Source organism: Canis lupus, chromosome 15, assembly GCF_048164855.1.
Source record: "Canis lupus baileyi chromosome 15, mCanLup2.hap1, whole genome shotgun sequence".
Lineage (NCBI taxonomy): Eukaryota > Metazoa > Chordata > Mammalia > Carnivora > Canidae > Canis > Canis lupus.
In genome coordinates, this window is record NC_132852.1 from 38,398,154 (window position 1) to 38,424,394 (window position 26,241).

Sequence of the window (26,241 nt, forward strand, 5' to 3'; positions counted from 1 at the left end):
GCTTCTGGGAGATGAAATAAGGTTATCTAGATGTCTAAAGCTTTTTCTACCAATATTTGTATGAAAGACACTTAAGATTTGTAGCTGTCCTTAAAAGTAATTGTATGGAAGCTGTGGATCAGATTTGGGATAAGGGAGCTTCTGTAGCAATTTTTATTTGTAAAAAACCTCCCCCGATTTTTTTTCTTCAGTCCTAGGAATTGGGGATGGTCTAGATAAGAGTTCTTAGGTAAAGCATTTACCTCTCAAAGGCACAGGGAAAGAACTTAAGTTCCTCTAAGAAGTACTTTTGTTCCCTAGGGTCAGAATTTTCACAATCCTTACAAGCCTTTTGAGAAAAGTAGGAGAGGTTTAGAGATTGGTAAAAAGGACAGGTGGACTTTAAATTGTTTCTGGAGCTGCATTTCTGGTTTTGCAAAGACTCGTAAGATAAGGACAATTGGTTTTAATATCTCAAGGAATTGGGCTGTAACTTAAATGATACCATAGGCTGGCCCACTCATTTAAGCCACATTATCTGCAGTTTGCTTTTTTTTAACATCAGGGAGAAGATTTCCAACTAAAATAAAAAAGATTGAGGTTCTGTATTTAGAGCTGTTTGTCTTTGCAGTGTTTTAGTAAATCCCTCCACAAAGGCTTCAGAAGTTTTTTTCTTTTCCTCTGGATATGTAGTTTTATTTTAGCTTAGGGGAGAAGCAATTCCTGTCAGGCTCTGATTATCAGCTTCCAATTTGGCCAACTTCTGACCAGTGTTATTTTTAAAAAGTCCTTTCGGGGGCTCCTGGCCAGCTCAGTTGGTAGAGTGTGGGATTCTTGATCTCAGGGTTGTCAGTTAAAGCCCCATGTTGGGTGTAGATATTACTTTAAAAAAATCCTTTCAAATATTTTGTCAAATTTGAGCTGGGACAAACAGTAAATATTCCTGGTAGTCTTGAACGATCCTTTGGACTCAAGAGGCCTTCCCAGGAAGGATGCAAAAGACATTTTCTTTTCCTCTCTCTACTGCTTACTCTAGAGAGGTATCAGAAAGATATCTGACTCTAGTATGAAGTCTCAGCTTAGCTGGCTTCTGCCAATCTTTAAGAATCCCATCTGTAGGGATCCCTGTGTGGCGTAGCAGTTTAGCGCCTGCCTTTGGCCCAGGGCATGATCCTGGAGACCTGGGATCGAGTCCCACATCGGGCTCCCGGTGCATGGAGCCTGCTTCTCCCTCTGCCTATGTCTCTGCCTCTCTCTCTCTGTGTGTGTGACTATCATAAATAAATAAAAATTTAAAGAAAAAAAGAATCCCATCTGTAGACTCTGAGTGGGGTTTAAAGTAGAGAGTGTAGCTCCAGTGTCTACCAGAATTTGGTAAGGGTTTTTAATTAGTTCTTATTTCAGGTTCCACTTAGCTATTTAAGAGAATAGCATAGCACTTTAACCAGAAAATCCCTCAGCCTCTCACCAGTAGGGGCCCTCCTTCTGAGGCAGATATGGGGGCATTCAAGTTGATGTTGAAGAATGTGAACTAAACCTTTGAGAAAACCTTTTTTCTGTTGTCCCTGTTGATTGCAAATGAAACATTGATTTCCTGGCCAGTTTTTTTTTTTTTTTAAGATTTTATTTATTTATTCATGAGAGGCAGAGACAGAGGCAGAGAAGCAGGCTTCCCACAGGGAGCCTAATGCGGGACTCAATCTCAGGACCCCAGGATCACTCCCTGAGCCAAAGGCAGCCATTCAACCACTGAGCCACCCACATGCCCCTCTTACCAGTTTTTTGATGATGCAGCCCTGGGAGGGTGCAATACAGAAGACCTAGGTGTTGTTTTGTTTTGTTTTGTTTTGTTTTTTTGTTTGTTTATTAAGAGAGAGGGAGTGTGTGAGCAGGGGGAGGGACAGAGGTAGAGGGCAAGAGAATCCCAAGCAGCTCCACACTCAGCACAGAGCCTGGCACAGAGTTCATCCCACAACCCTCAGATCATGACCCAAGCCAAAATCGAGGGTTGGACACTCAACCAACTGAGCCATCCAAATACCCCCAGGTGGTGTTTAGACACCTCTTGTGTCTAATGTTTCATTAGCTTATTTGCAGTGAAACTTTCAATGAAACTATTTTGGAATCTTGAAGCCTTTTTGGAAGCTTTTATGCATCAAGTAAAATAGGTATCTTGTTCTATTTGTTTGATTTGGGAATCCTTGCTTTTAAGTGTACTTCTTAAAAAAAGGATCTGGTTCAATTGGAATGTTCCCCATATTGGCCTTTGTAATTCTAGGTTGTCTTTGGTAAGATCTTGCCATTTTCGTAGATATTTATAGCTTCCCAAACCATAGTCCTTAGTCATTAAATAAGCAGATTGCTGGAAGGTGGCGCACTGAACTCTGGAATTTAAGGGTTATTTTTAAATTTTTATTTATTTTATTAATTTTTTTTTTTTTTAAGCTAAGGCTTTGATTCTCTTGGAGCCAACCTAGTACCTAAGGGGAATGCACTGCTGGCTTGGTGATTATAAGGTGTTTTACAGGGTACTTCATCACATGGAAATTTTCTTGAGGTTGCAGGTGCCCTAGTGTCAATCTAGCTCATTCTGTAACCAATTTATTCTTAAATTGGGAGACTAGCTTAAGACCCAGGAGTCTCAAGAGTTAGGTAGAATGCATTCTGATTGCTTTTAAATGCTCAGTTGTGCCCACTGGTTTTGTGGATTTGGGCTTCTGAGGTTAACAGTAGCCTTCATCTACACAAATCACATCAGACCCAGTCTGAGCCTGGTCGGTAACCACCACCGATTCCTAACATGGACCTGGGGCTGGGGCAAGGACTAAAGCAGCAGACTCCAAGGAATGGGCCCTGTGGGCTGGGATCCTAAACAAATGAGGAACTGTGAACTGAGCCACCAGCAGCTCCCAAGGTGGAATCTGAGGATTGAGCTGGGGATTTCAATCAGATGGGGAACTGTAGAAAGCCGGTTAGATGGGGAGCCATCTAACTGCCAATTAGTACAGAGAGCGGAGCTGAGCACTGAGAGGAACTTACCAATGGCCCGTGGAGAACAGCAAGAAGGAGAGCTCAAAGGGGTCATGGGTGCCATACCTGTATTTTTGTTTCCCCATGTTATCGGAAGTTTCCTTCGGATTCCACAGTTGTCACTATATATGTTGAAAGACAAAATTCAATTGAGTAAATTGTAAAGTTCTTGTTGGCTTTATTCAGCAATTCATGAACTGGGTGGTAGCATCCCATCTAGCAAATAGAAAGGAGCTCCAGGGAGGTGTACAGAGTGAAAGGCTTTTACCGTCAGAAGGGGGAGGGGCAAGGAAGTCACTAGCAGAGAGAGGATTATTTCAGGCAAGGTCACCTTCCTTTGGGGGATGGTAGGGGTCTCTCAGGCAGACCACCTCATTAGTGCTGACCAGGTAGTTCCAGACTGACTAGTTAAGATTACATTCCCAGGACAGGCTAGAAATACAGTTAGGCTAGGTATTGAGTCCCTGTTGGTGATGTGACCTTAGTGCAAGGGATGCCATTTTGGACCTGTTTCGTTTTTAACATAGTCAGTTTTTATCAAGTGAACAAACATCCTGTTGTACTTCTTAGTCATTGGTGACTTAAGTCAGTTGATGACTGTCTTTCCTTTCTCCTCTAATCTCCATGTCCATTTATCTTTCCATTTCTTTTCCATGAAATGTATCAGACAAGAATGTTCTTCAAGGACTTTAGTAAATACCTTTAAATTTGGGGTATAGTCGGTAGGGATTCATGGATATAACTCTTAACTGCTTTTCTACATGGAAATATAGCTGGTTCTGGCGGCTCTCTGATTTGTGGTTTGTAATCTGAAAAAAATATACAAGAGCTGTGATTTGAAATTCTGGTTCATTAGTAAGAACTCTTGAGTTATATCTTTTATGTCTCCTCATGAGCTAAGGGAGAGCTGGGGTAACTACCTGGATGCCAATCTGACAAGGCTAACTGAGGAGACTGTTCTCCTGTGGCGAGCCCTTAACCTGGACCCACTCTGTGGTATCCAGTCTAGGAAATGCCACTGTGTAGCTTAAAAATTCACACTGAGTAGGTGCTTCTCACAATGCTTTTCTAGAACTAGAATGTGAGAAATTTTTTAGTCTTTCTGCTTTGTGTTGTGGTTTTCCATTTTTATACACAGTCACTCTCACTAAGGGTTTGGATTTTTAATAAACTTCAGGTGCAAAAGTATTTTTCTTCATCTCAAATTCTCATTTTCCATCCAATTAAATTAGGTTCTCTCATCTCAGGACAAGTTTGACTCATTTTGTGATACTGCTCCTCAGGTTCTATTTGTAAAATGGAACACAGTCAGGCTGTGCCTCCTACAGACTGATCCTGTAAGGGGAGCTGTTTCAGTTGTTGCCAATCGAAATTTCAACTATCTTACTCAGTCCCGCAAACTACATAGAACAATGCCTGAAGAATTCCTTAATTCTAGAAGTAATATGAAGTTGACAAAAGTATTTGAGAACAAATGCCCTGAGATGAGGGTTAAAAAGTTTATTATGCACAGTTGCTTAAATGTAAATAGACAGCTATTAATATAAATCAGTGGATTAGTAACCAGCTTGCATCCCTCCTCACTAAAGATCAGATGACAATTCCTGATCAGCTTGGTGTAGAGAATAGTGCTTTCAGGCTGGTCTGAATGCTCTTCTCCATCACCAGCAGCGGGGTTTCTTGGGATATCTCACCGGCTTGGGGCCCATGCTATATGAAGTGAGATGTGCATATCTGACTTCAGAGGAGTTATCTTAGCCTGGGCGTATGTACTTGCTTAAAACACAGTGAGTATCAACTTTCACATATTCTGCTTTTGAGCAGACCATGCTTTTTTTTCTTTTTTTCTTTTTTCTTTTTTAAATAGCTCATACCCTGACACTCTTGTCATGCACCAGAATGGGCCTTTATGAGGCAGTCAGTGTGCACACATGTTGAGTTACTGTATGCAGGGCTCTCAGGCAGCCAGAGTTCTGGTTCAGCTGCACCATCCCTGCATGCGAGGCTTGTTTGTGTAGTTATTTGAATATTTGGCTGTACTTTGCCTTGATTCTTTTTTTTTAAAAGATTTTATTTATTCATTCATGAGAGACACACAGAGAGGCAGAGACACAGGCAGAGGAAGAAGCAGGCTCCATGCAGGGAGCCCAATGCGGGACTCCATCCCGGGACTCCAGGATCATGCCCTGGGCCGAAGGCAGGCACTAAACCACTGAACCACCCAGGGATCCCAATTCTTTCTTTCTTTCTTTCTTTTTTTTTTTTTTTAAGATTTTATTTATTTATAAGAGCATGAGGAAGGAGGAGAGAGGGAGAAGCAGACTCCTCACTGAGTAGTAGGGAGCCTGACACAGGACTTGATCCTGGGACCTTGAGATTATGAGCTGAGCTGAAGGCAGATGCTGAACTAACTGAGCCACCCAAATCCCCCTTTTGCCTTGATTCTTTAATAAAAATTAGTAAAACACAGGGGAACCTGAGTGGCTCATTCAGTGAAGTGTCCAGCTCTCGATTTTGGCTCAGAATCATGGGATGGAACCCAGTGTCTGGCTCCATGGTTAGCACAGAGTCTGCTTAAGAGTCTCTCCCTCTACCCCTATCCCCACCCCCCTTGCATTCTCTCTCTCTAAGAAAAAAAATTGGTAAAATAGATGAAAGTGCCACTCAGAAGTATCAGTCTTTTTTTTTTTTTTTTAAGATTCTCTTTATTTATTTGAGAGAGAGAGAAAGTATACACAAGTGAGGGGGAAGTGCAGAGGGAGAGGGACAAGCAGACTCCCCACTGAGCAGGGACCCTGATGCAGGGGCTCCATCCCGGAGATCATGACCAGAGCCAAAGGCAGACACTTAACCAACTGAGCCACCCAGGTGCCCCCAGGAGTATCAGTCTTTAAGAGTTAATACAGTCAGGAACAGGAGAGGTTGGAACATTTTACAGTTTTTCACTTCATTTGGACATTTGTTGGACCTAAGCCAGTCCCCTGTATTCAGTTATGAAAGAAAAATAAGGAACAGTATAAAATACTGGAACCATATGGTCAAAGTCTGGGTGAAAAGGGCAGATGTAATTAGAGGTTTTGTGATTAATTTAATATTCTGAGATGGAACTCCCCTAGTAAGATGGAAGTCATTTGTTTATCTGGCTTTGACTTTCAGATATGTTTTGAGAAAACCTTCAGCATGAAGTCTATGCAATGTGTCCGACCCCTTTGTTTTTATGGAAGGCCTTCTGCTCTGCAGAGCCGACAAGGAAGGCTGCCGGCATCTCTGGTTTGCCTGCGTTCTGTCTGGTGTGATGAGAATGAGAGAGAGAGAGAGAGAGAGAGTGTGTGTGTGTGTGTGTGTGTGTGTGTGTGTGTGTGTGTGTGGTGGGGATAGTGGCAGCACAGGGGAGTCTCCTTGTTGAACCTCTTAGTGTTGTCATTGCTTATTAAGATTCTTTTTTTAAAAAATCTTTATTTCTTTTAAGAGAGAGAGCACACAAGTAAGGAGAGGCAAAGGTTGAAGGAAAGGGAGAATCCCAAGCAGGCTCCATTCCCAGAGCAGAGCCTGACATGGGGCTCGATCTCACGACCCCAAGATCATGACCTGAGCCAAAAATCAAGCCACCCAAGCACCCCATTGCTAATGATCTCTTTAAAACAAAGAAACCCAGATGCCTGGGTGGCTCGGTGTTTCAGCATCTGCTTTTGGCTTAGGTCGTGATCCCAGGGTCCTGGGATGGAGTTCCCCATTGGGCTCCCTGCATGGAGCCTGCTTCTCCCTCTCCCTAGGTCTCTGCCTTTCTCTGTGTCTCTCATGAACAAATAAAATCTTTTTTTAAAAAAATAATAAAGAAGCCCCATCTTTGACATTCTTCTGACTCATATTATCTGTATCTGAGTTATATTCTCTAGAAACTTAAGTGATTTTGAAATCAATGCCTGTGATAATGTGGCTCTGTTATCATTTGTCCAGCTGTTCCCTAATTAAGGACTTAGAGTTCATTTCTAAGTATTTTACTCCAAGGTATGCAATAAGCATCCTTGTCTGTATGTTATGGAGCTTTTGACTTTATAAGTAGATTACTCGAGGTAGAAGTAACGGGTCAAATGATGTGTACATTTTAAGACTTAATAGATATCCTTCCCAAAAAGGCATAGCAATTTTTACTCCCTCCAGCCATGTAGAGAAATGCCTTTATTTCTCATCTAAAATTCTTGCTGGGGGGATCCCTGGGTGGCTCAGCGGTTTAGTGCCTGCCTTCGGCCCACGGCATGATCCTGGGGTCCCGGGATCAAGTCCCACATCAGTCTCTCTGAACGGAGCCTGCTTCTCCCTCTGCCTGTGTCTCTGTCTCTCTCTCTGTGTCTCTCATGAATAAATAAATAAAATATTTAAAAAAATAAAATAAATAAAATAAAATTCTTGCTGGTTGAAGAGGTGGGAAAAGGCATTTCATTTTGCTCTAATTTGCACTTTGTGGACTACTCACGAGCTCGAGCAACTTGATGTAGAGTTGTTCGCCATTTGCATTTCTTGAGTCGATTACTCCCTTTTCTCCTGAGCTGCTTTCTTACTAATTTGAAAGAACTTTTTGTCCATTAAGCGTATTTACTTTTTGTCGTGTGTGTTGCAGATATTTTTCTCAGCCTTTTTGTCTTTTGACTTTGTGAATAGTGTCATGTTGCCATAAACTTTTAAAACTTTTAAATGTTATTTGTATGGCTCTTCTTTATGCCACCTACTTTCCTCACTTAATGCTAGTTTTTTTCCCCTCCCTAAATTGATCCCATGGTATTTTAGAGTTTCTGTTGTTAATGTGGATGGGATTTTTTTTTTCTTTTTCTAGTTCAGCTGGATATAGCTGACATAGAGAAAAGCTGTTCATTTGAATATACTTGTTTTGTTTGCAGGTTGCTAAATTCTTTCTAGCTTTGAGTTTATTGAGTTTCTAAACATAGTCACATCATCTCCAAACAAAGATAATTTTATCACCTTCCAGTACCTACTCCATTTTTTTTTTCTTTTGCAGTACAACGAGCTCTGGGATTTCCGTTAAAGTTATTAAACCTCTTTTATGGGTGAAAATCACATCCAGTGTGGAGCCCAGCTGCATCAGGAGCTGTGTTGCTCTGTGCCATGGCCTTCCTGTATGGCATCCTCACATCTCTGCACAGCCAGGGTTGTGTAGGCTCCTTCCTTCCCAGCTGGATTCTGAGCTCTTTGAAGTTGGGCATCATGTCTGTTATGTCCCTCCCGGAGCTTGGCAGAGAAGCAGGCACCTAATAAATATGTTGGGACTATCAAGTGCAGGGACAGAGCCCCTCGTCTCTTCTTCCTTGCAGCTGGCTCTGACATCTCTCACCCTGTGGAGTTTAGACTTTGGAGCCTCTGCACCAGTGACGTTCTCCCTTCTCAGACTTTATCAGCATCACCTGGAGAGCTTGTTAAAACACAGATTGTGGGGTCACTGCTAACGTTGCAGATTTAGCAGGTCTGGATCCCAGAATTTTGCATTTTTTACCAGCTTAGATGCTGCTGGTCCGGGCAATACTGTTTGAGAACCACTGCGCTAGGCTAATTGGTGACTTTGTGGATGGAAGGCTAAGAATTTGTTGTGTGAAAAAGCCAGATTCTTGTGGTGATCCAAATTCTCCAGTAACCAGGTCCCCCTTCACTTCATCCCAGGAGCTTCTGCCCCAGGCCCTGTCCCTCCATGTGAGTCTGTGCACTGAAAGAGTGTGTGTTAGGGGACACACAGTATTCCTCTTTCACAGGATGGGAGATTTTGAAATGAAATCTACTTTTTTAGGTTTAATGAAAATTGACTCCCCTTTCCACCCTCTCAGCCTCTGCACTTAGATACCTTCATGAAAACAGAATCATACATCGGGATCTAAAGCCAGAAAACATCGTCCTTCAGCAAGGAGAGCAAAGAGTGAGTGACCTTCCTGGAAAAGTCCTCAGGGGACTGCCTCAGGGAGCTGCTCTGGTAGAAAAAGAACACCCTTTATATCTTTGTTTATAATTGCATTTCCTTGACTTTGTATTTGCTTTGATTCTCTGGGAACACTTTTTGATTTGAAATGGAGTTCAGCAAAAAGCTCTTGCTTGCAGATGGAGGCAAGTCTGAATGGATCACATTGTTAATTGCCCAAGTTGCAGGAATCTGATAAGGCAAATAATGTTTCTCTTCCCACCTCCGCCCCAGCCTTTGGGACCAGTACCTCTTAGAAATAGACTTTCTGTTTCCTGTGTGTTTGAGAGCACAATGTTTGATGCTAACCTGGAATTACTTGCATTGGATGTGACACAGAGGAGGCATTTGGAGCTGGCACCTGCCCATAGAGCCTGACCCAGCCTTCAGTCTCCACAGAGCTCTTTGGGACCCTCCTCAGGGGCCCTCCTGCTTGGGTGTGGGGGTTATCTCCCCACACAGCACCACACCTTGGCACTGTGCCTTTTCACAGCCTTGCTTTGTTTGGCTGGGGGTGACAAGCAAGGGGTCTGCTGAGTGGAATATAGTAATATAGTAATCCAACTCAGTCCATCAACATTTTTGGGCCTGACCCGTGACTATTCATAGGGCTCACCTTTGTTTCGGTTCATACTCATTCTTGCCAGTGTTCTAAGATTTGAGAACTAAGGGTATTTCCTGAGAAGGTCTTTAACCTCATAAAGTTCAGATTTAGCAGTCTTGAGGGCTGGGGCATAGTCCATTCATATTGACCTTCCACTAGTGATTAGTTGCAGAGCCAAGGAGAACATGTATCTTTTTTTCAGCCTTTTTACTGTGCGTGTTTTCTCTTGCCTTATATCTGCCATATTGAAGGGAGCCTTCTTTGGTGGTTCTTAGGAACTCAGGATCTAATACTACTGGGGAATTCAGAAATATCCTCTGCTCTTGTCAGCAATCAGTTCTTATAAGAAGACAGTGTATTTTCATAATCCTCCAATTTCTCCTCTTTTTTTTTTCCAGTTAATACACAAAATTATTGACCTAGGATATGCCAAGGAACTGGATCAGGGCAGTCTTTGTACTTCTTTTGTGGGGACCCTGCAATACCTGGTAAGAAATGAGATGTAGATTTATGTGTTTGTTTATCAGCTTCTCTCTGATGGCTGAACTTGAGCGGCTCCTCTCTGTCCTTGCCTTCTAGCATCTAAATCTTGCCAGCTCTTTAGACGGTTCCCAAATATATAGGAATTGTTGTATGACAGAGATATAATCTGTTCAAGTCAGCACTTTTTTTTTTAATTTGAGAGAGGATGAGAGAGAGTGTGTGCTCGAGTGGAGAGGGGCAGAAGGAGAGGGGGAAGCAGACTCCCTGCTGAGCAGGGAGCCCCATAAGGGACTTGATCCCAGGACCCTGAGATCATGACCTGAGCCAAAGGCAGATGCTTAACTGACTGAGCCACCCAGGTGTGCCTCAAGTTAGCACTTTCTGCCAGTGGAGGCCCAATGGAAGGATATGGTTATCTTCTTTGATATCAGAAGGGCTTTGTTAGTATGTGCCCTTCTACACATCCCATAATGTCTTGGGTTTCAATATTTTATCTGAAAATAAAGAGTTTAAACTAGATCCATGCTGGTCCGTAGAAGCCACAGTTTCCATGTGGTGTCTTGGCCACCAAGAAGGAGCCAAGTTCCTATTTGTACATCATTTGGTCTAAATATTGGGGTTCTATTTTAGTCACTCATTCACTCAGTAAATACCGACTGAGTATTATAGTTTGTGTCTGTGTGCCAGGCACTGTGCTGGGAGTTGGCGATGCAATGGGAAAGAGACTGGCATTTCCTTGGTCTTTAGGAGCTTGGAGTTTGATGAGAGAGCAGGCATTACCCCCCACACTTACACAGAAACTAAGAAACTACAATTGTGACAAGTGCTACAAAGGGAAAGGGTGGGGTGTTATAAAAATATGTATTAGGAGGACCTCACCTAGTCTGGGACTGGAAGGGGCTGGAGGCAGGGAAAAGAAGGGATTGAAGCAAAGGATGTAGTCCATGGAGGACCAGAAAGACACTGAAGGGTTTAAATTTGGAGAGGGATTGGTATTACCCCTTGAAAAGATGAGTCTTGATGCATTGTGGAGGATGAATTGCACTGAACAAGAGTAAATAGCGGGTAAGTAGTAAGGAGGCTGTTGTGATAGTAAGCTCAGAGCTGGTGGTAGCATTGAGGATGTAGAAAATAAGTCAAGAAATGCCTAGCAAACATTATATGGTCTCATTCATTTGGGGAATATAAAAAATAGTGAAAGGGAATAAAGGGGAAAGGAGAAAAAATGAGTAGGAAATACCAGAAAGGGAGACAGAACATGAGAGACTCCTAACTCTGGGAAACAAACAAGGGGTGGTGGAAAGGGAGGTGGGTGGGGGGTGGGGGTGACTGGGTGACGGGCACTGAGGGGGGCACTTGATGGGATGAGCACTGGGTGTTATGCTATATGTTGGCAAATTGAACTCCAATAAAAAATAAAAAATAAATTAAAAAAAATAACAATTAAAATTAAAATTAAAAAAAAAAAAAAGAAATGCCTAGCAAGAGACTCCATAAGACTTGGTAATAGATTGCTTGTGGATGGTAACAACCAGTAAAATTTTGGTTGATCGAGGGGTCTGCAGTTTAATGAACAAACAAAAAAAGGTTGAAAGCCACTGGGCTAAATAAGCTTAAATGTTTTATCTAGTTCTTAAAAAATAAGAAGAAATTCTTTGATGTCTCTTTGAGTGCATTTATACTTCCTGCTTATCCTACCAACTAGGGTAACAGGCTCCATCGCTTTATGACCTGCTCTCTGGATAGAGGTCTCAGAGTGGTGACCCATGGGGGGCTGTGATTTAGGCCCCTGCCCTGTGTCCATATCATGTAATTACATAGGTCCTACTGAGTATACTCTGGGAGCCTCACGGGCTCAGCAGGAGTGATGTGGGGTGACCCCGTGCTCTGACCAGGATGCTCAGTGAAATCTTCACCTTTAAAAACTAAAGCTTCTGTCTATAACCAGATACAGAGATTGATCTGACCCTTCCCCAATTTTTCCTCGTGTTTGGCACTCCTTGACCCTTCCATAAGGGTCACACTTCTAGCCAGACAGTCCATGGTCCTGTCTCCCTGCCTGGGCTTGTGATGGTCCTTTCTGGAATGTCCCCTCGCAGACACTTATGTGAGGAGCCTTCTTCTGACCCAGGTTCTGTTCTGTGCTTCAAAGCTTTGCTTGGTTACTTCAGCTGTCTCTGCTTGGGGAGCAGTCCTGCATCTGGCTGATTGTAAATATCCCATCTCATTGTACGACCACATTCCTAAATCACATCAGTTTAAGAGACTTGGTCATCATTTAATGTGTGTGTACGCATTTGGTGTGTATAGCCTGGTGTCATTTTCCTTTGTTGTATGTAAGCTATCTTCCCACCTGGACACTGCACCCAAGAAAAGGGCATATGATGTTCTCTGGTCTACCCAAAACACCCCTAGGGGCCCTTGTATCAATATCAGGAGTGAATGAAGTGCCAAAAAATTCTAGACACCACCAGTTACACATGTGGTCACCTCCTCACCCTGGAATGGACATGCCAATGTGCTCTGGATGGAGTCGGGGCATGTGGGGACATGATTAGAGGGGCAGGTTGCCCCCTCCTGTGGCAGCTCCTCAGAAGAGGAAGCAGCTCAGGTGTTTTCCCACCACACATTCTTACACAGGCCCCGGAACTCCTGGAGCAGCAGAAGTACACAGTGACCGTGGATTACTGGAGCTTTGGCACCTTGGCTTTTGAGTGCATCACGGGCTTCCGACCTTTTCTCCCTAACTGGCAGCCCGTGCAGTGGTGAGTGAGGGACGGGGGGCCTGTGGGTGGGGCGAGGAGCACCTCCTGAAGGGAGGATTGTGTCCCCCTGTCTTTGTCACATCCTTTACCTGTTCCCACCTCACCGGGCACTTCCAGCCTGGGCCCGAGGCATCGGTCATCTGTCTCCCATAGAGGATGTCATGTTAGGACCCAGCACATGGGCAGTCCAGACTCAAAAATCCTGGAAAAGTAGAGCAATTGTTAAAGTGTTAACATCTTTAAAAATAATGCCGTATAAATATTTGCCCTGTATTCAGTAGCAACATGCCAGTACATTTACAGACTGCTCTATACAACAGTGTACTTATACTGAAGATGCTGTGTATTAGTAAATAAATAAAGGACATGTATGCAAGACAAATGATAAGTATTTTCGTGGAAGTGTATTATTGACAAATTTTACCATTCCTAAATATAAATTTTTGTTTTAAAAGCATAAGAAAGTGGCTTAAAATTTGAACCAATTTGCACACAAGAAAGTTACCAGAAAAAAGATTTATAAATAAAAAACTGAAGGATATACTTTTTAAAAAATTATATCTTTGCCTTTTTTTTAATTACAAAAATAAGTGTATAAGTGTTCATTGTATATGTGAAGGTAAATCATTACCAAAATGTGTAGTTTGAAAACTAACATTCCCCTAAATTAGGTTTCATTCAGAGTATTGAGAGGCCACACACTAATTTAAATGATGCAACTGTTATTCCAATTTTTTTTTTTTTAAAGATTTTATTTATTCATCATAGACATAGAGAGAGAGGGGCGGGGGCAGAGACACAGGCAGAGGGAGAAGCAGGCTCCATGCCGGGAGCCTGATGCGGGACTCGATCCCGGGACTCCAGAACCACGCCCTGGACCAAAGGCAGACGCTAAACCACCGACCCACCCAGGGATCCCCCAAATTTTGTTTTTATTTCCAGTTTTTGTTTTGTATTGTTTTGTTTTAGAGCAGTAATAAGTTCATATGGTTCAAGCTTCCAAAAGTGATAAAAGAGTATGCACTGAAAAGTCCCCTCTGGGCAGCCTCCCCACCACCTGGCTTCCTTCCCCATAGGTACCTGCTACTACTGGTTTTTGGTGTGCTTCCAAGGGTGTTTCATATGGGTACAAGAAAATTGGTCTGTACTTGTCTGTTGGTTCGTTTGTGTTTCACCTCTTTTTTAAATCAATGATTAACATAATATGAACTGTCCTGCATGTGCTCACAAAACATTTTTACACCATGAGAATTTCTTTCACACAATCCAGAAAGAACCACTATGAACATTTTTGTGTGTCTCCAGGCTCTTCAGTATATGTTATACTTTTTACAAAAACACAAATTATTATACTCTCCTGTAACCTGCTTCTCAGTCTTGCTATTGAAAATCCTTTATGTTTTTCCATTATTTGTCATATCTGGTATGCAACTGAATGGCTATACTGAAATTTATTTAATTTATGCCCCGTTATTGGAAGCATAGGTGGTTTAGAATTTTTACTTCTTAAAATAACACCAAGAATAATGTTCTTATAGGGAAATCTTTATGGATCCATAATTATTTCCCTAGGACAATTCCTAGAAGTGGAATTAACTGATCAAAAATTATGTGCATCGTAAAGGTTTTTGATGTGTATTAAAATGCTCAACAGAAAGGTTGTATAAATAATGTTTTGACCAGGAACATACAAAGCTGCCTCTTTTACCATACCATTGCCAGCACTGGCTATTATATTTTTCTAAATATCTTTTTGGAAGTAATGAAAACAGTAACTTTTTCAAAGGACAGGTACTTAACTTACATCATTAATTATTTACTTATAAGATTTAGCCTTGGAAATCAACTCTAGAAGAGTGGTTTTTGTGATGGCAGTCCAGTTCAGTCAACATGTATAATGCAAAGAGAAATGAGGCCAGGTGACTGCTTTTCTGGAGTCTGGCAAAATGGCAAAGTATGCCCTCCTGTGGTGGTTTATTTTAAAACAAGCAGTACTTGAGCTGCGTAAGTTCTAGAATATTAAGGAATTGGCTCATTAATTTATAGTCACACCTTATTCTATAACCATCATAAAAATAACTTAAATATCTGTACATCAATATTTTTAACTAATCAAAGAATTGCTGCTTTTCTTCAGTTCAAATGTTGAGCTTTTTCATTATTTTTAACAAGATGAGTTAAAATCCATTCAAACTGGAAGAACAAGTGCTATTTGAAAATATATCCCTAATGTCCCAGCATCTGTATGGTAAGTCTGTTGTCTGCAGAATCAGCTTTTTAGAACTCCACTCCAGTGCTGGAAGGCCAGGTGACACTTCAGGCAGACTTGGACACCCAGTCAGGAGCTGTTCAGTGGACTAGTTTGTGAGAATTATCTGTCTCATTTGTCTTGTAATGCCTTAGACAACTTTTTAAAAATTTCACTCTCTCGTCTCAGATGGCAAGTGGATAGTAATTTCAGGACAGAGGCAGTTTGAGCTTCATAATTCTGTTGTAATGCTACTTTGAAATACTTTTCAGGACCTAACCAATAAACATTTATTTACTATGTCCTTTTATGTTTATAATTTTCCATTGATGGACTAATGACAAGCTTGCCCCTGCCTTACAGTAATCATAGTACCAGCCAGAGCTGTAAGCCGGTGGCCACTGCCATGTGCCAGTGCCTGTAGGCTTCCCACATGCTCCAGACAGGCCAGCTGACCCCTTGCCTATGAGAAGTGTTCAGGACTAAAGTATTTTTTTATTTGAATTTCCCAGGTGTTTTTGGGAAGGAAAGACTTGTACATTCAGACAGAGTAGAAAGAATGGTAGACTTTGGGTTTGAGTCCAGATCTGCCATTCTGTAGTTATAAGACCTTGGGCAAGTCAACCGATCTTCATGTCCTTACCACTGAATGGGGGACTAAAAACAGGGCCTACCACATGGGATTATTGTGGCAAAGAAGCCTGTGTTCGGTGTTGAAGTACTTGGTTATCTATGAAGCATAATTCAAATTTAAGGCATTTTCCTCATCACTGAAAAGCTTTGAAACTAGTTGCGTTTAACATTTTTTCCCCTTCAAATACTATTTCCGGTGCATCGGTGCATCAGTAAGTTCTCTAAATTGGGAAATGTGAATTCATTCACCACTAGAGTTAACATTTAGTCACCTACATTTAGAGGGAAGTGTGTTGCGTGTGCATGTGTTGCGCGTATATCCTATAAACGTGATATGTGTGCAGTGATCCTGGTTTGGAAGTTCTAATTGTATCCTCTGTCAAAACATGAATTTTGTATTAGATAAAATGAAAAGTGGAGAAAATTATAAAGACAAGCTAAGGATGAGATTAGAAGTTGGCAGTACTGGCTGTGGTACTCTGGGCACAGGAGGGTTGATGCCTCCACTCCTTCAGGCGGTACAGACTGTTTATCAGCTCTGAAAGAAATCATCCCAGCCAGATGCAGATGCATTGACTGCTACCCAAAGATAAAATTGCAACCCGGGGGTATCCTGTACAGTTGTAAAGTGATATGTTACAGATGTAAAGTACCTCTTGCCCAAGTGACTTGGGGGCTATAATCAAGGAGATGACATGTTTGCAGGCATTCCAAAGTCCGGCAGAAGAGTGAGATGGACATTGTCGTCAGTGAGGACTTGAATGGAGCGGTGAAGTTTTCAAGCTCCTTACCCTATCCCAATAATCTGAACAGGTAAGGCACAGTGGCACATATCCTCTACGTAGTTTTCTTCCTTTTTTAGAAATAGGTGTCTGCAGTAACATCGGAAAGCTTTTCAAGAGGTTATCAGGATAGCATCCTGTGACTTAAGGACTTGAGATGATCATCTCAGTCATAAACTTAGAATGGATTCCCACTCTTCACCCCATCTAGAAATGATCTCTTTTCTAAATTCACATAACAATTTATCTGTACCTCTTACCACCTTTAGTAGCTTCTAGTTTGTATTACATTTGGTTTTGCATAGGGTTTGTCTTCTAGTCAACCGTAAGCCTTTTCAGATTGTGTTTTTCTTCTCTTTGCACTCCTGTGTAGCCTCATACTGTGTCATAGTCAACAAATCTTTGTAGTTTGCACAGCATTGCAAACTAGTTTTAGAGCCAGAATGTGAACACTTAGATAGTAATATCAACATTGTATAGTAGTACAAAAGAAAGTGGCAAGGCAGTCACACACAGCCGAGTGGTGCAGATAATAATTACCATGAGTATTTAGAGGATGGGGAGAGCGGTAGCGTGTGGACTAGAACTGGAACGACTTTGGATGAGCTGGAACTTTCTGGAAAGATGTGCAGGACATGGATAGATGAAGAGGAAGGAAGGCTGAGGGGGAAGGAGTGAGGGGAGCAAAGGCATGTTCCAGGGGCAGTGCAAAGAGAGTTGGCCTTCATGGGGGCTGAGAGTGCCTACATGAGGCAGACCTGTGCCCGGGAAGGAGTGTGAACTTTGTTGTGGGAACCATGAGTGGGTTTTGCGCTGCAGGGGTTCAGGAGGGAGGACATGGGATGGGTGTGGATTAAAATAAACCTGGCAGAATGGGGTCTAGCTTGGGGCAGGGGGCTCACCTGGAGGTAGGACACACCTGCGGCATATGAAGAGCTTCACATTTCACTCTCCTGCAGCCAGGTGATCATTGGTCTGTTGACCTATCTGTTGAGAAATCTGGGATTTCAGGGGGTATTTTAGCAGATCAGGTAAAAGGATAAGCACTCAAATCATTAGTCTGGCTGGAAATGTTCGCTTTCTCTCGGGGAAATTCATTTTCAATAATCATACTGGTTGCCACGGGTGTATGTGTAGCGGTGAGTGTGTGTGAGGTGCGTACCTTCCAGTTTTGTGTGGGAGGCCGCCTGAGGGCAGTGCAGCGGTCTCCTCCCACACCGTGCCCTCGTTCTTCTCAGCATCCTGGCACAGCGACTGGAGAAGTGGCTGCAGCTCATGTTGATGTGGCACCCACGGCAAAGGGGCACCGACCCTGTGTACGGGCCCAATGGTTGCTTCAAGGCCCTGGATGACATCTTAAACCTAAAGGTAAGTGCGGAGCTAGGTCAGCCCCGAGGCAGCAGTCAGGCCCCTGAGGGGCTGTGGCCAGGCTCAGGAGAAAGAAGAGCGCCTTATGAAGCAGGTCATGGGCCATCTGAGCCGTGGAGAGGGGGCTCCTATGAGTGCCTATCCCTGTGCTAACTGACTTCAGTTGTAAGGTCATAGCTGTGGACAAGCAGGAGTATTAAAGACCAGAACATAGGAACCCTCGTTCCTTTGCTCCCACTGGGACTCCTTTCCCCCAGCTAGCCTTGCCCCTTTCTTTGTGGGGCTGGAAAATGTTGCGAGCAGTAGACGACACAGGCAAAGAGTTGGGCTTCTCTGTAAAGATGGGTTTTTTTCCAATAACATCTGGGTTGTGTTGCAGCTGGTTCATATCTTGAACATGGTCACAGGCATCATTCACACCTATCCAGTGACTGAGGACGAGAGCCTGCAGAACTTGAAGGCCCGAATCCAGCATGACACAGGAATCCCCGAGAAGGACCAGGAGCTGCTGCAGGAAGCTGGGCTGGCACTGATCCCTGACAAGCCCGCCGCTCAGTGCATTTCAGACGGCAAGGTCAGCCCCTGCTCCTTACAGAATGCCTGGTGTTTAACTCTGACTTTGCCCCCAGGCTCTTCAGATTTCAGCTCTACTCTGTTGCATGGTACAGGTACCTCTCTGTTTTTTTTAGTTGGAATGTGAGATCCCCTGCATCGATCTAATACCTAATGGGATACACGAATCCTTCTACGGTTGACTTGTTACTTTCAGACCACTTAGATGCCTTTCTGTTGTTGCCTTCATTGCCAAAGCAATGCTTTGCTCCTCCGAGTCAGCCAGAGCTGTTTCCAGTGTACCTTTGCGTACAGAACCATGTGGACAGCTACAGCTATGCACCACCTGGTCCCTGTCCCAAGGAACCGATGAAGTTAACTTATGAGAACCAAGCATTGGTTAGGAAGGGAGATAGTGAACATCTGCATTGCACAGTAAAAATAATAGAGAATAGATAAAAAAGCTATTACTACTAACAAGTAGTAAATAAGACACACGTTTGGATGATAAGTATAAAGGGAACACAAAGGGACATCTAGGCTGGAGTCATTGAAAAAGGCTTCCTGGACATTCAGTACCTGCTGGCTGAAGATGATGCCATCGGCGAACAGCAGGAAGCGCTCTGAAATCCCTGTGTTATTACTTGAAAAAGGCAGGAGTGGGACCCACAAGATTTCTTCTTGTTCTTGTCCCTTTGCAGCTGAATGAGGGCCGCACACTGGATATGGACCTTGTCTTTCTCTTTGACAACAGTAAAATCGCCTATGAGACTCAGATCTCCCCACGGCCCCAACCTGAAAGTGTCAGCTGTATTCGTAAGAACATCATTGGTTTTGTTTTGTTTTGTTTTGTTTTGTTTTGTTTTGTTTTGATTAATCACTTGGGATGCCTGGGTGGCTCAGTCAGTTGGGTGTATGCCTCCAACTCAGGTAATGATCCCAAGGTTCTAGGATCGAGCCTCATGTCAGGCCCTCTGCTTGGTGGGAGGCCTGCTTCTCCCTCGGCCTGCTGCTCCCCTTGCTTATGGTCACTCTCTCTGTCAAATAAAATATTTTCAAAAAATCACTACAGTGCTTGGGACAAGGTAGGAGGGAGAGACATGGACCAGGGGAGGGGGTCCACAACCAAGGAGATGAGCTTACCCAGTCCCTGGGCAGCCTTCATTACTTAGGACTTATGAGTAGCCCAGCCAAAAAAGAGGAAAGGAAGTCTTCAATTTCTATCTCAAGGTAGAACTTTAAGCACAGGACAGAGAATACTGCCTGTAAGCCTCTGAGCTTGATCGAATCAGAGGGCAAAGAGAGGGCTTGTGCTCTCTCGTGCTCTGTCAAATAAATAAAATCTTAAAAAAAAAAAAGAATAAAAGGATAAAGATATCAAGGATCCAAAGTCTTAGTTCCAGACTTACTGCTTATTTCAGCATGTTCCAGGACTACTATTTGAAGCTGAATTTTTAGAAAACTACGTATGACCTTAAATGTTGTAAACATAAAGATTTCTGTTTAAAGCAGAAACAGATTTCTGCTTTAAACAGAAATCTTTTCTGTATACATGTGATTATTTGTACATGGTTCACAAAATGTTTCTTCAGATTGATAGGTATTGATTGGTACACACTTGTGCTGTTAATGGGGTACAAAAAATGGCCACGAGAGTAGCCAGGTCTAACCCCCAAAACCGCTCTGGAGTAGCATAGCAGTTCTACAACCATGCAGGGTAAAAGTACCAGTGACGTCATGAGGTAGGATGTGGTTCATGGTAGGGCAGTTATCCTCTGACAGTTGCCTATGTCTCTGTTCCAGTTCAAGAGCCCAAGAGGAACCTGTCTTTCTTCCAGCTGAGGAAAGTGTGGGGCCAGGTCTGGCACAGCATCCAGACCCTGAAGGAAGACTGTAACCGGCTGCAGCAGGGACAGCGAGCTGCCATGTACTATGCCAGGCGGTTTGGGACTTAACTTATTTCAAATTGCTTGGTGGCTTTTGCCACAGGAAAGCAGCAGAGGCAGGGGCCCAGAAGCAATGGGAAGGAGAGACAAGAGAGAGACGCTGGTTTGGATGGGCAGGAAGTGGTCAGCTGGGCAGGGCTGAGGGAGGCCCTTTTAGACTTTAGGAGGTGAGTGAGGTTGGCTCATGGAGCAGGAGTGTAAACTGAGGGCTGGGCTGGCTGAACAAGGGGCAGAATTTGGAATGTGGAAAACCTCACCGCAATCGGGTCAGCAAAAACCCCCTGACTTCAGGCTCTCCAGGTCACTGGCCCTTTGTGTGGTATTGGCCTAATTCCAATTTTGCTGCGGAACCTCGTGCTAGCAGAGGGCTAGGAAACTATGATTAGAAGTGGCTGCTTATGTTATGATAATAATTAGAGTAGGGACCTGCCTCAGCGTTTGAGGTGGTTTTGTTATTGTACAGGACATGGTATTTGGATTGCAAAGATGCCCAAAGGCTGTTTCTTGTGGTCCCTGCAGGATGAATCTCCTTCGGAATAATAGCTGCCTCTCCAAGATGAAGAATTCTATGGCTTCCATGTCTCAGCAGCTCAAAGCCAAATTGGATTTCTTTAAAACCAGCATCCAGATTGACCTGGAGAAGTACAGTGAGCAAACTGAGTTTGGAATCAGTGAGTGTACTCTTTCTGCCATGAGCTTGGAGAGACCATTTCTTGCTTTCTTTTTTTTTTTTTTTTCTTCTTGAGGTTTCTTTTGTCTCTTACAATTGAGTTGTTTGTTTCTATTTTGTTTTTGTGGTGTTTTCATTTTGTTTTTTTCTTCCCCCCCTACAATTTTTTTTCCAGCATCAGATAAACTTCTGCTGGCCTGGAGGGAAATGGAACAGGCCGTGGAGCTCTGTGGGCGGGTAGGACACTCAATTTAAATTCCTGTCCTTACAGAGGGGGGCTGAGGCTTCCCACTACCATTTCTCACTCTCTCCTCAAACACTAGGTCTGTTTGTATGTCCGGAATCAGGTTGTCCTCATCCTGCTTTCTGACCTTAACTAGGACTTGCTGGGGAAAAGGCCAGGTTGATATGCAGTACAGGGGCCCCCCTCAATGGCAGATGTGGAAGCTATCTGGACCTGGTACAGATTTGAACAAGGAGCCAAATGCGAAGGATCCTTGTGGGAGGCCTAGACTTCTTCCTATTAGAAAGGGCCTTATATGAATAGTCAACACTCCATCCTGCCAGGGGTTTGGCCTATTTTGTTGGGACGCTAAATCCATAGAGAGAAGTCATCTAGGCATAAAGTCTTAGAACAGCAGAAATCCAGTACCCACTGAAAAATGTTAATTGTGAGGTAAGGGAAGTAAGTATGGCTTAGTGGACCTCACACAAATCAAAGACTGAATGCTCCAAGGCCTTTTCTGGACTTTTCATTTTCTGCTGAGAACTTGGGGAGGGACCTTCACTTCTGTGTCTTCACATCAGTTTCTATGCACCAATACTGACGTGTATGTGTAAGGTGAGTATGATATAGATAATAACTCACCTAACCACAGAGGCAGTGAGTGTACACTGGCACTTATGTACATAAACTATGAAACACAGGCACCCAGGCCTCTCCACGTGGGATAGACAAAGGGGAGAAAGGAATACATATGGGGCATCTTCTTTGTTCTGGGCACCGGGCTGGATACTTTATACACCGTATCTTGTCTGGGCCCTAAAATGGCCTCATTAGAGGATTATTTTATGGCGGAGGAAACTGTAGCTCAGGGCTTAGGTGATTTGCCCACGGGGTCACACAGCCAGAAAGTGATAGACCTGAGATCCAAACTCAGGCCATCTGACTCCAAAGTCTGTATCCCTTCTAGCCGGTCAGTTGAGAGTCTTCAGTGAGTTTGGGAGGGCGACTTGCCCGCCAAATCCTGCACCTCAGAAGGCTCTTATTACGTCAGTTGACATGAGCACAGCTTTTTCATCAGGAGAATGAAGTGAAGCACCTGGTGGAACGCATGATGGCACTGCAGACGGACATCGTGGACCTGCAGAGGAGCCCGATGGGGCGGAAGCAGGGGGGGACGCTGGATGACCTGTGAGTACCAGCTGGCCAGTGGACCAACCCGCACACGCCCCAGCCAAGTTTCCATATGCGTCTGGGAATTGTCCAAGGGTGCAAGTGTGGTTATTATGGAAGCTGTAGGAGACCATTCTATAGAGAATGACCCTCTGGTGGAGCATATTGGCATGTTCCAGAGGAGTGCCAGGGATGAGCAAGGGCAAATCACCATCACTGTCAGCCTTCATTTCCATATCTATCGAGTGGCAAGAAGAACTGTCAGCCCTCACAGAGTTGTGATCAATTCAGATGACTCAGGTAGAGCAGGGGTTCAAAAACTGTAAAGGCTGTGATGGAAGCAGCCTTTGCCGTGGCTTCAGACATCACTGTTCATACCTCCTGCCGTGATCCAGTTGTGGCTCGAAGAGCAGAAAGTAGAACAGAGGAGGAGCCTCGCAGGGCTTAAGAGTTTGAATCTAGAAACTGTTCATTTGAGTCTCTATGAGGAATTTGGCCTTGGCTGTAGGGGGTGATAAGGCGTCCCCGCCAAGCCGTCTGACCTGAAGGGAATCAGACCTGAAGGGAAACACGGAGCTCCCAGGGTGCAGGTGGGCGGGCAGCAGACGAGTTGCATCACACACATGGGAGCTCTCACTTGGGCTCAGCAGGGTCCTCTGATGCCTTTACTAGAGTTCTCAGGACCAGAATCTCAAACGGGAAATCTCATGATCCGGATTCTGTGTTTTCTCCAATTATTTAACCCTTTATTCTCCTTTAGTTTTCAAATAAGTCACCTCTGAGAATGTCAGTCACTTTCACTGTGCCAAGGCTGGAAACGGTTAGGAGATTCTGTTGCCCTTGGGCTTGAGTTTCAAGGAGACCATTTGCTTTCCAGGTTATGGCACTGGAGTCACTATTGCAGAAGCCACGTGGACAGGAAATTCCAAGGGACAGAGTAGAAACTCACTTCCTTGAGACTCTCGCTCATTAAACCTTAGAGATGGTTCAGGTTTAATAATGAGGGCCATCGTTGCCTTGTTATAGGCATCACCTGGAATAGCTCCAGGGGTAATAATTCCCTCCAATCAAGGCGTAATGCCCATCTTGCTTCTATTTTTTAAAATTAATTTATTTTTTCATGAGAGAGAGAGAGGTAGGCAGATAGAGAAAGAAGCAGAGAAAGAAGCAGGCTTCATGCAGGGAGCCTGATGTGGGACTCAATCCAGGGACTCCAGGATCATGCCCTGGGCCAAAGGCGGGTGCTAAACCACTGAGCCACCCAGGCATTCCCTGTCTTGCTTCTAAAAGGCACTCATTGTACTGGCAGGAATTACCTACCTGGTGTTTTAAATGTATTTCTTCTTCCTGTGTTTCAGAGAAGAGCAGGCGAGGGAGCTTTATAGGAGGCTTAGGGAAAAGCCCAGAGGTAAGTGGGGCTTCTGTGGGCCATGGGTGCCTTGTTTTGTGAGGTGTGCAGCGTTGGTGCTCTGCTGGCCACCGGGAAGAACTGTGCAGCTCCTTCCCTCTTTCCAGACCAGCGAACTGATGGCGACAGTCAGGAGATGGTCCGGCTGCTCCTGCAGGCCATCCAAGGTTTTGAGAAGAAAGTGCGAGTGATTTATACGCAGCTCAGGTATCCGCCCTGACCTTCCTGCCCAAGGGTGGAATTCGGAGAAACTGCGAGGCCTCACATGAGGTCTTTTTCTGGCTCCCCTCTGACTTGCTTCACCTGGAGAAAATTTATCCACAGCTGCTGTCGGATTCCTAGTTACCAGGGCTTGTGTTCTTCCACTTTCTCCAACCCCAGTGCCACTGGAGTTTGTCACATTTATTCTTTACAGTAAAACTGTGGTTTGTAAGCAGAAGGCTCTGGAACTGTTGCCCAAGGTGGAAGAAGTGGTGAGTTTAATGAACGAAGATGAGAAGACTGTTGTCCGGCTTCAGGAGAAGCGGCAGAAGGAGCTCTGGAACCTCCTGAAGATCGCTTGTGTGAGTGAGCCCCATGGCCAGGCCCTCAGCCCGCAGGCCTCTCAGGGCCTTTCCACCTCCTGCTGTCACCACCTCCATGGGAGACTACACAGCCCCTGACCGACCACTCATTTGCATTCCCCTCCTTTGGGATGTAGAGTGCCAGGGAGGCATCCCATGTTTGTAATTCTGCATGGGTGCCTTTCCTGTGGCCGCTGTAGGGAAGTACGCCACACAGTCTGAAGGCAAAGTCTGAAACCAAGGTGTTGATGGGGCTGGGGTCCCTCTGCAATCTCTAGGGGGACTCCTTCCTTGCTTCTATCAGCTTCTGGTGGCCCCAGATGTTCCTTGGCTTGTGGGCCACATCACTCTTGTGTCTGCCTGTGTCTTCACAAGACCTTCTTCTCTATATCTGTCTTCTGGGTGTCTCATACAAGGACCCTTGCCATTGGATTTGGGTCCCAACTCAGTAGTCTGGGATAATCTCCTCTCAGGATCCTTAACTGTAGCTACAAAAACCCTTTTTCCAGTAAGGTCACATTCTGAGGTTCCCAGAGCTAGGACACAGATCTTTTGGGGGACCTTCCTGCAGCCCAGTGCAGGGCATGTCTGCATGACCTGGTCCATCCTCATCCGATCCTGTGCTGCTTAGTATTGTCACCTATGCTTTCGGTGCCCACTGTCTTACTGTAGCTGAGATTCTACTGCATATTGCTCAGAAAATGGGACACAAGAAAAGAGCCCAAGGCAGAGAAGGCGAAGAGTCAGGTAGAAGCCATGGAAACGAGCTGATGAGAGAGAGAGAGACCCTACACTGTGCAGGCTGCAGAGAGGTTGCCTGGGATGACCGTGCGATTTAGTCACTGATAGTGCTTAAGAGCAAAGAGGAGAATGGGAAGATAGCTGTCGAAGGTGGAAGCAGGATGCAAGGGTGGTGTTTTTAAGATCATGGACTGGAGCAGGTTTGCAGGCCAAGCAGAAGGAGACGGTGCCCTGGGAGACTCACGGTAGCCAGGAGGTAGGAGACAGTTGAGTCACCCACATCCTGAGAACAATGGGGTGTCAGCATGATGAGCATGCGTGGAAGGATTGGCCTTGGGAAGGGGTGGGTGAGATTTCCTCCTGCAGGAAAGGAAGAAAAAAAGAAAGCGAAGACAAGGAGAGAAGATTTAGGAAGGAGAGGAAAGTTGAGGTCTTCCCAGCGATGGCTGATCTGCCATCTGCATTCACATGACATTTATTGAGTGTTGACTATATACCCAGGAGCCTAGGAATGTCATGAAAACTGGAGATAAAGGAGGAAAGCATGAAGCCCAACCCAGGAGCTTGCAGTCTGATGAGGGGCACACATAGGGAAGTGATCTTGAATTGGGGGCGGGAAGTGTCCATCAGCAGCTCGTGCTGTAAGCTGAGTGTAGTGTGCAAAGAGGAGCACCAGCTCCAGTCTTGGAGGTGAGGGAGGCACAGAGAACTTTCACAAGGAAGTGTTATTTCAGTTGAAGAATGAATAGGAGTTAGGTAGGTGCAGAGGACATTCCAGAGTGAAGACCTTGCTCTTTCAGAGGCACAGGACATTGGCCTGAAGGAGTGGGTGTGTTCTGGGTGCTGCACGCAGAGTGGTGTGATGTGTGTGAAAAGCTGTCCTGTGGAATGGAATGGGGAGGCAAGCGCCGGCTTCTGCAGGCCACACTTTGTTTTGAAGGTATAGAAAACACCACAGAATTTATTTTTATCTTTCATGTTGCAGGAAGTTAAATATGGGAACAGTATGGTCATATCTGGGTTTTAGAGAAATCCCTCATGGCAGCTGGAGAACAGATCTGAGACTTCGACAGATCTCATCCCCAAGAGAGAGGGGCCACTCTGGTGGCTGGAG

At 44.4% G+C, this 26,241-nt stretch overlaps 1 protein-coding gene across 5 annotated transcripts in view; it reads left to right on the forward strand.

The window, feature by feature from the left end:
* The window catches only part of IKBKB (inhibitor of nuclear factor kappa B kinase subunit beta), a 58,725-nt gene that overhangs the window by 26,987 nt on the left and 5,497 nt on the right, over positions 1–26,241 (forward strand). For 4 of the 5 annotated variants that reach the window (XM_072776644.1, XM_072776642.1, XM_072776645.1 and 1 more), the window contains 14 exons: positions 8,841–8,929; positions 9,971–10,060; positions 12,696–12,820; positions 16,407–16,514; positions 17,722–17,851; positions 18,231–18,425; positions 19,105–19,219; positions 20,207–20,330; positions 20,869–21,020; positions 21,195–21,256; positions 22,312–22,433; positions 23,774–23,823; positions 23,931–24,030; positions 24,239–24,386. In XM_072776644.1, coding sequence (XP_072632745.1) covers positions 8,841–8,929; positions 9,971–10,060; positions 12,696–12,820; positions 16,407–16,514; positions 17,722–17,851; positions 18,231–18,425; positions 19,105–19,219; positions 20,207–20,330; positions 20,869–21,020; positions 21,195–21,256; positions 22,312–22,433; positions 23,774–23,823; positions 23,931–24,030; positions 24,239–24,386 — 1,610 coding nt within the window. The remainder of the gene's footprint in view (positions 1–8,840; positions 8,930–9,970; positions 10,061–12,695; positions 12,821–16,406; positions 16,515–17,721; positions 17,852–18,230; positions 18,426–19,104; positions 19,220–20,206; positions 20,331–20,868; positions 21,021–21,194; positions 21,257–22,311; positions 22,434–23,773; positions 23,824–23,930; positions 24,031–24,238; positions 24,387–26,241) is intronic. The other variant, XM_072776643.1, reaches the window with a different exon arrangement.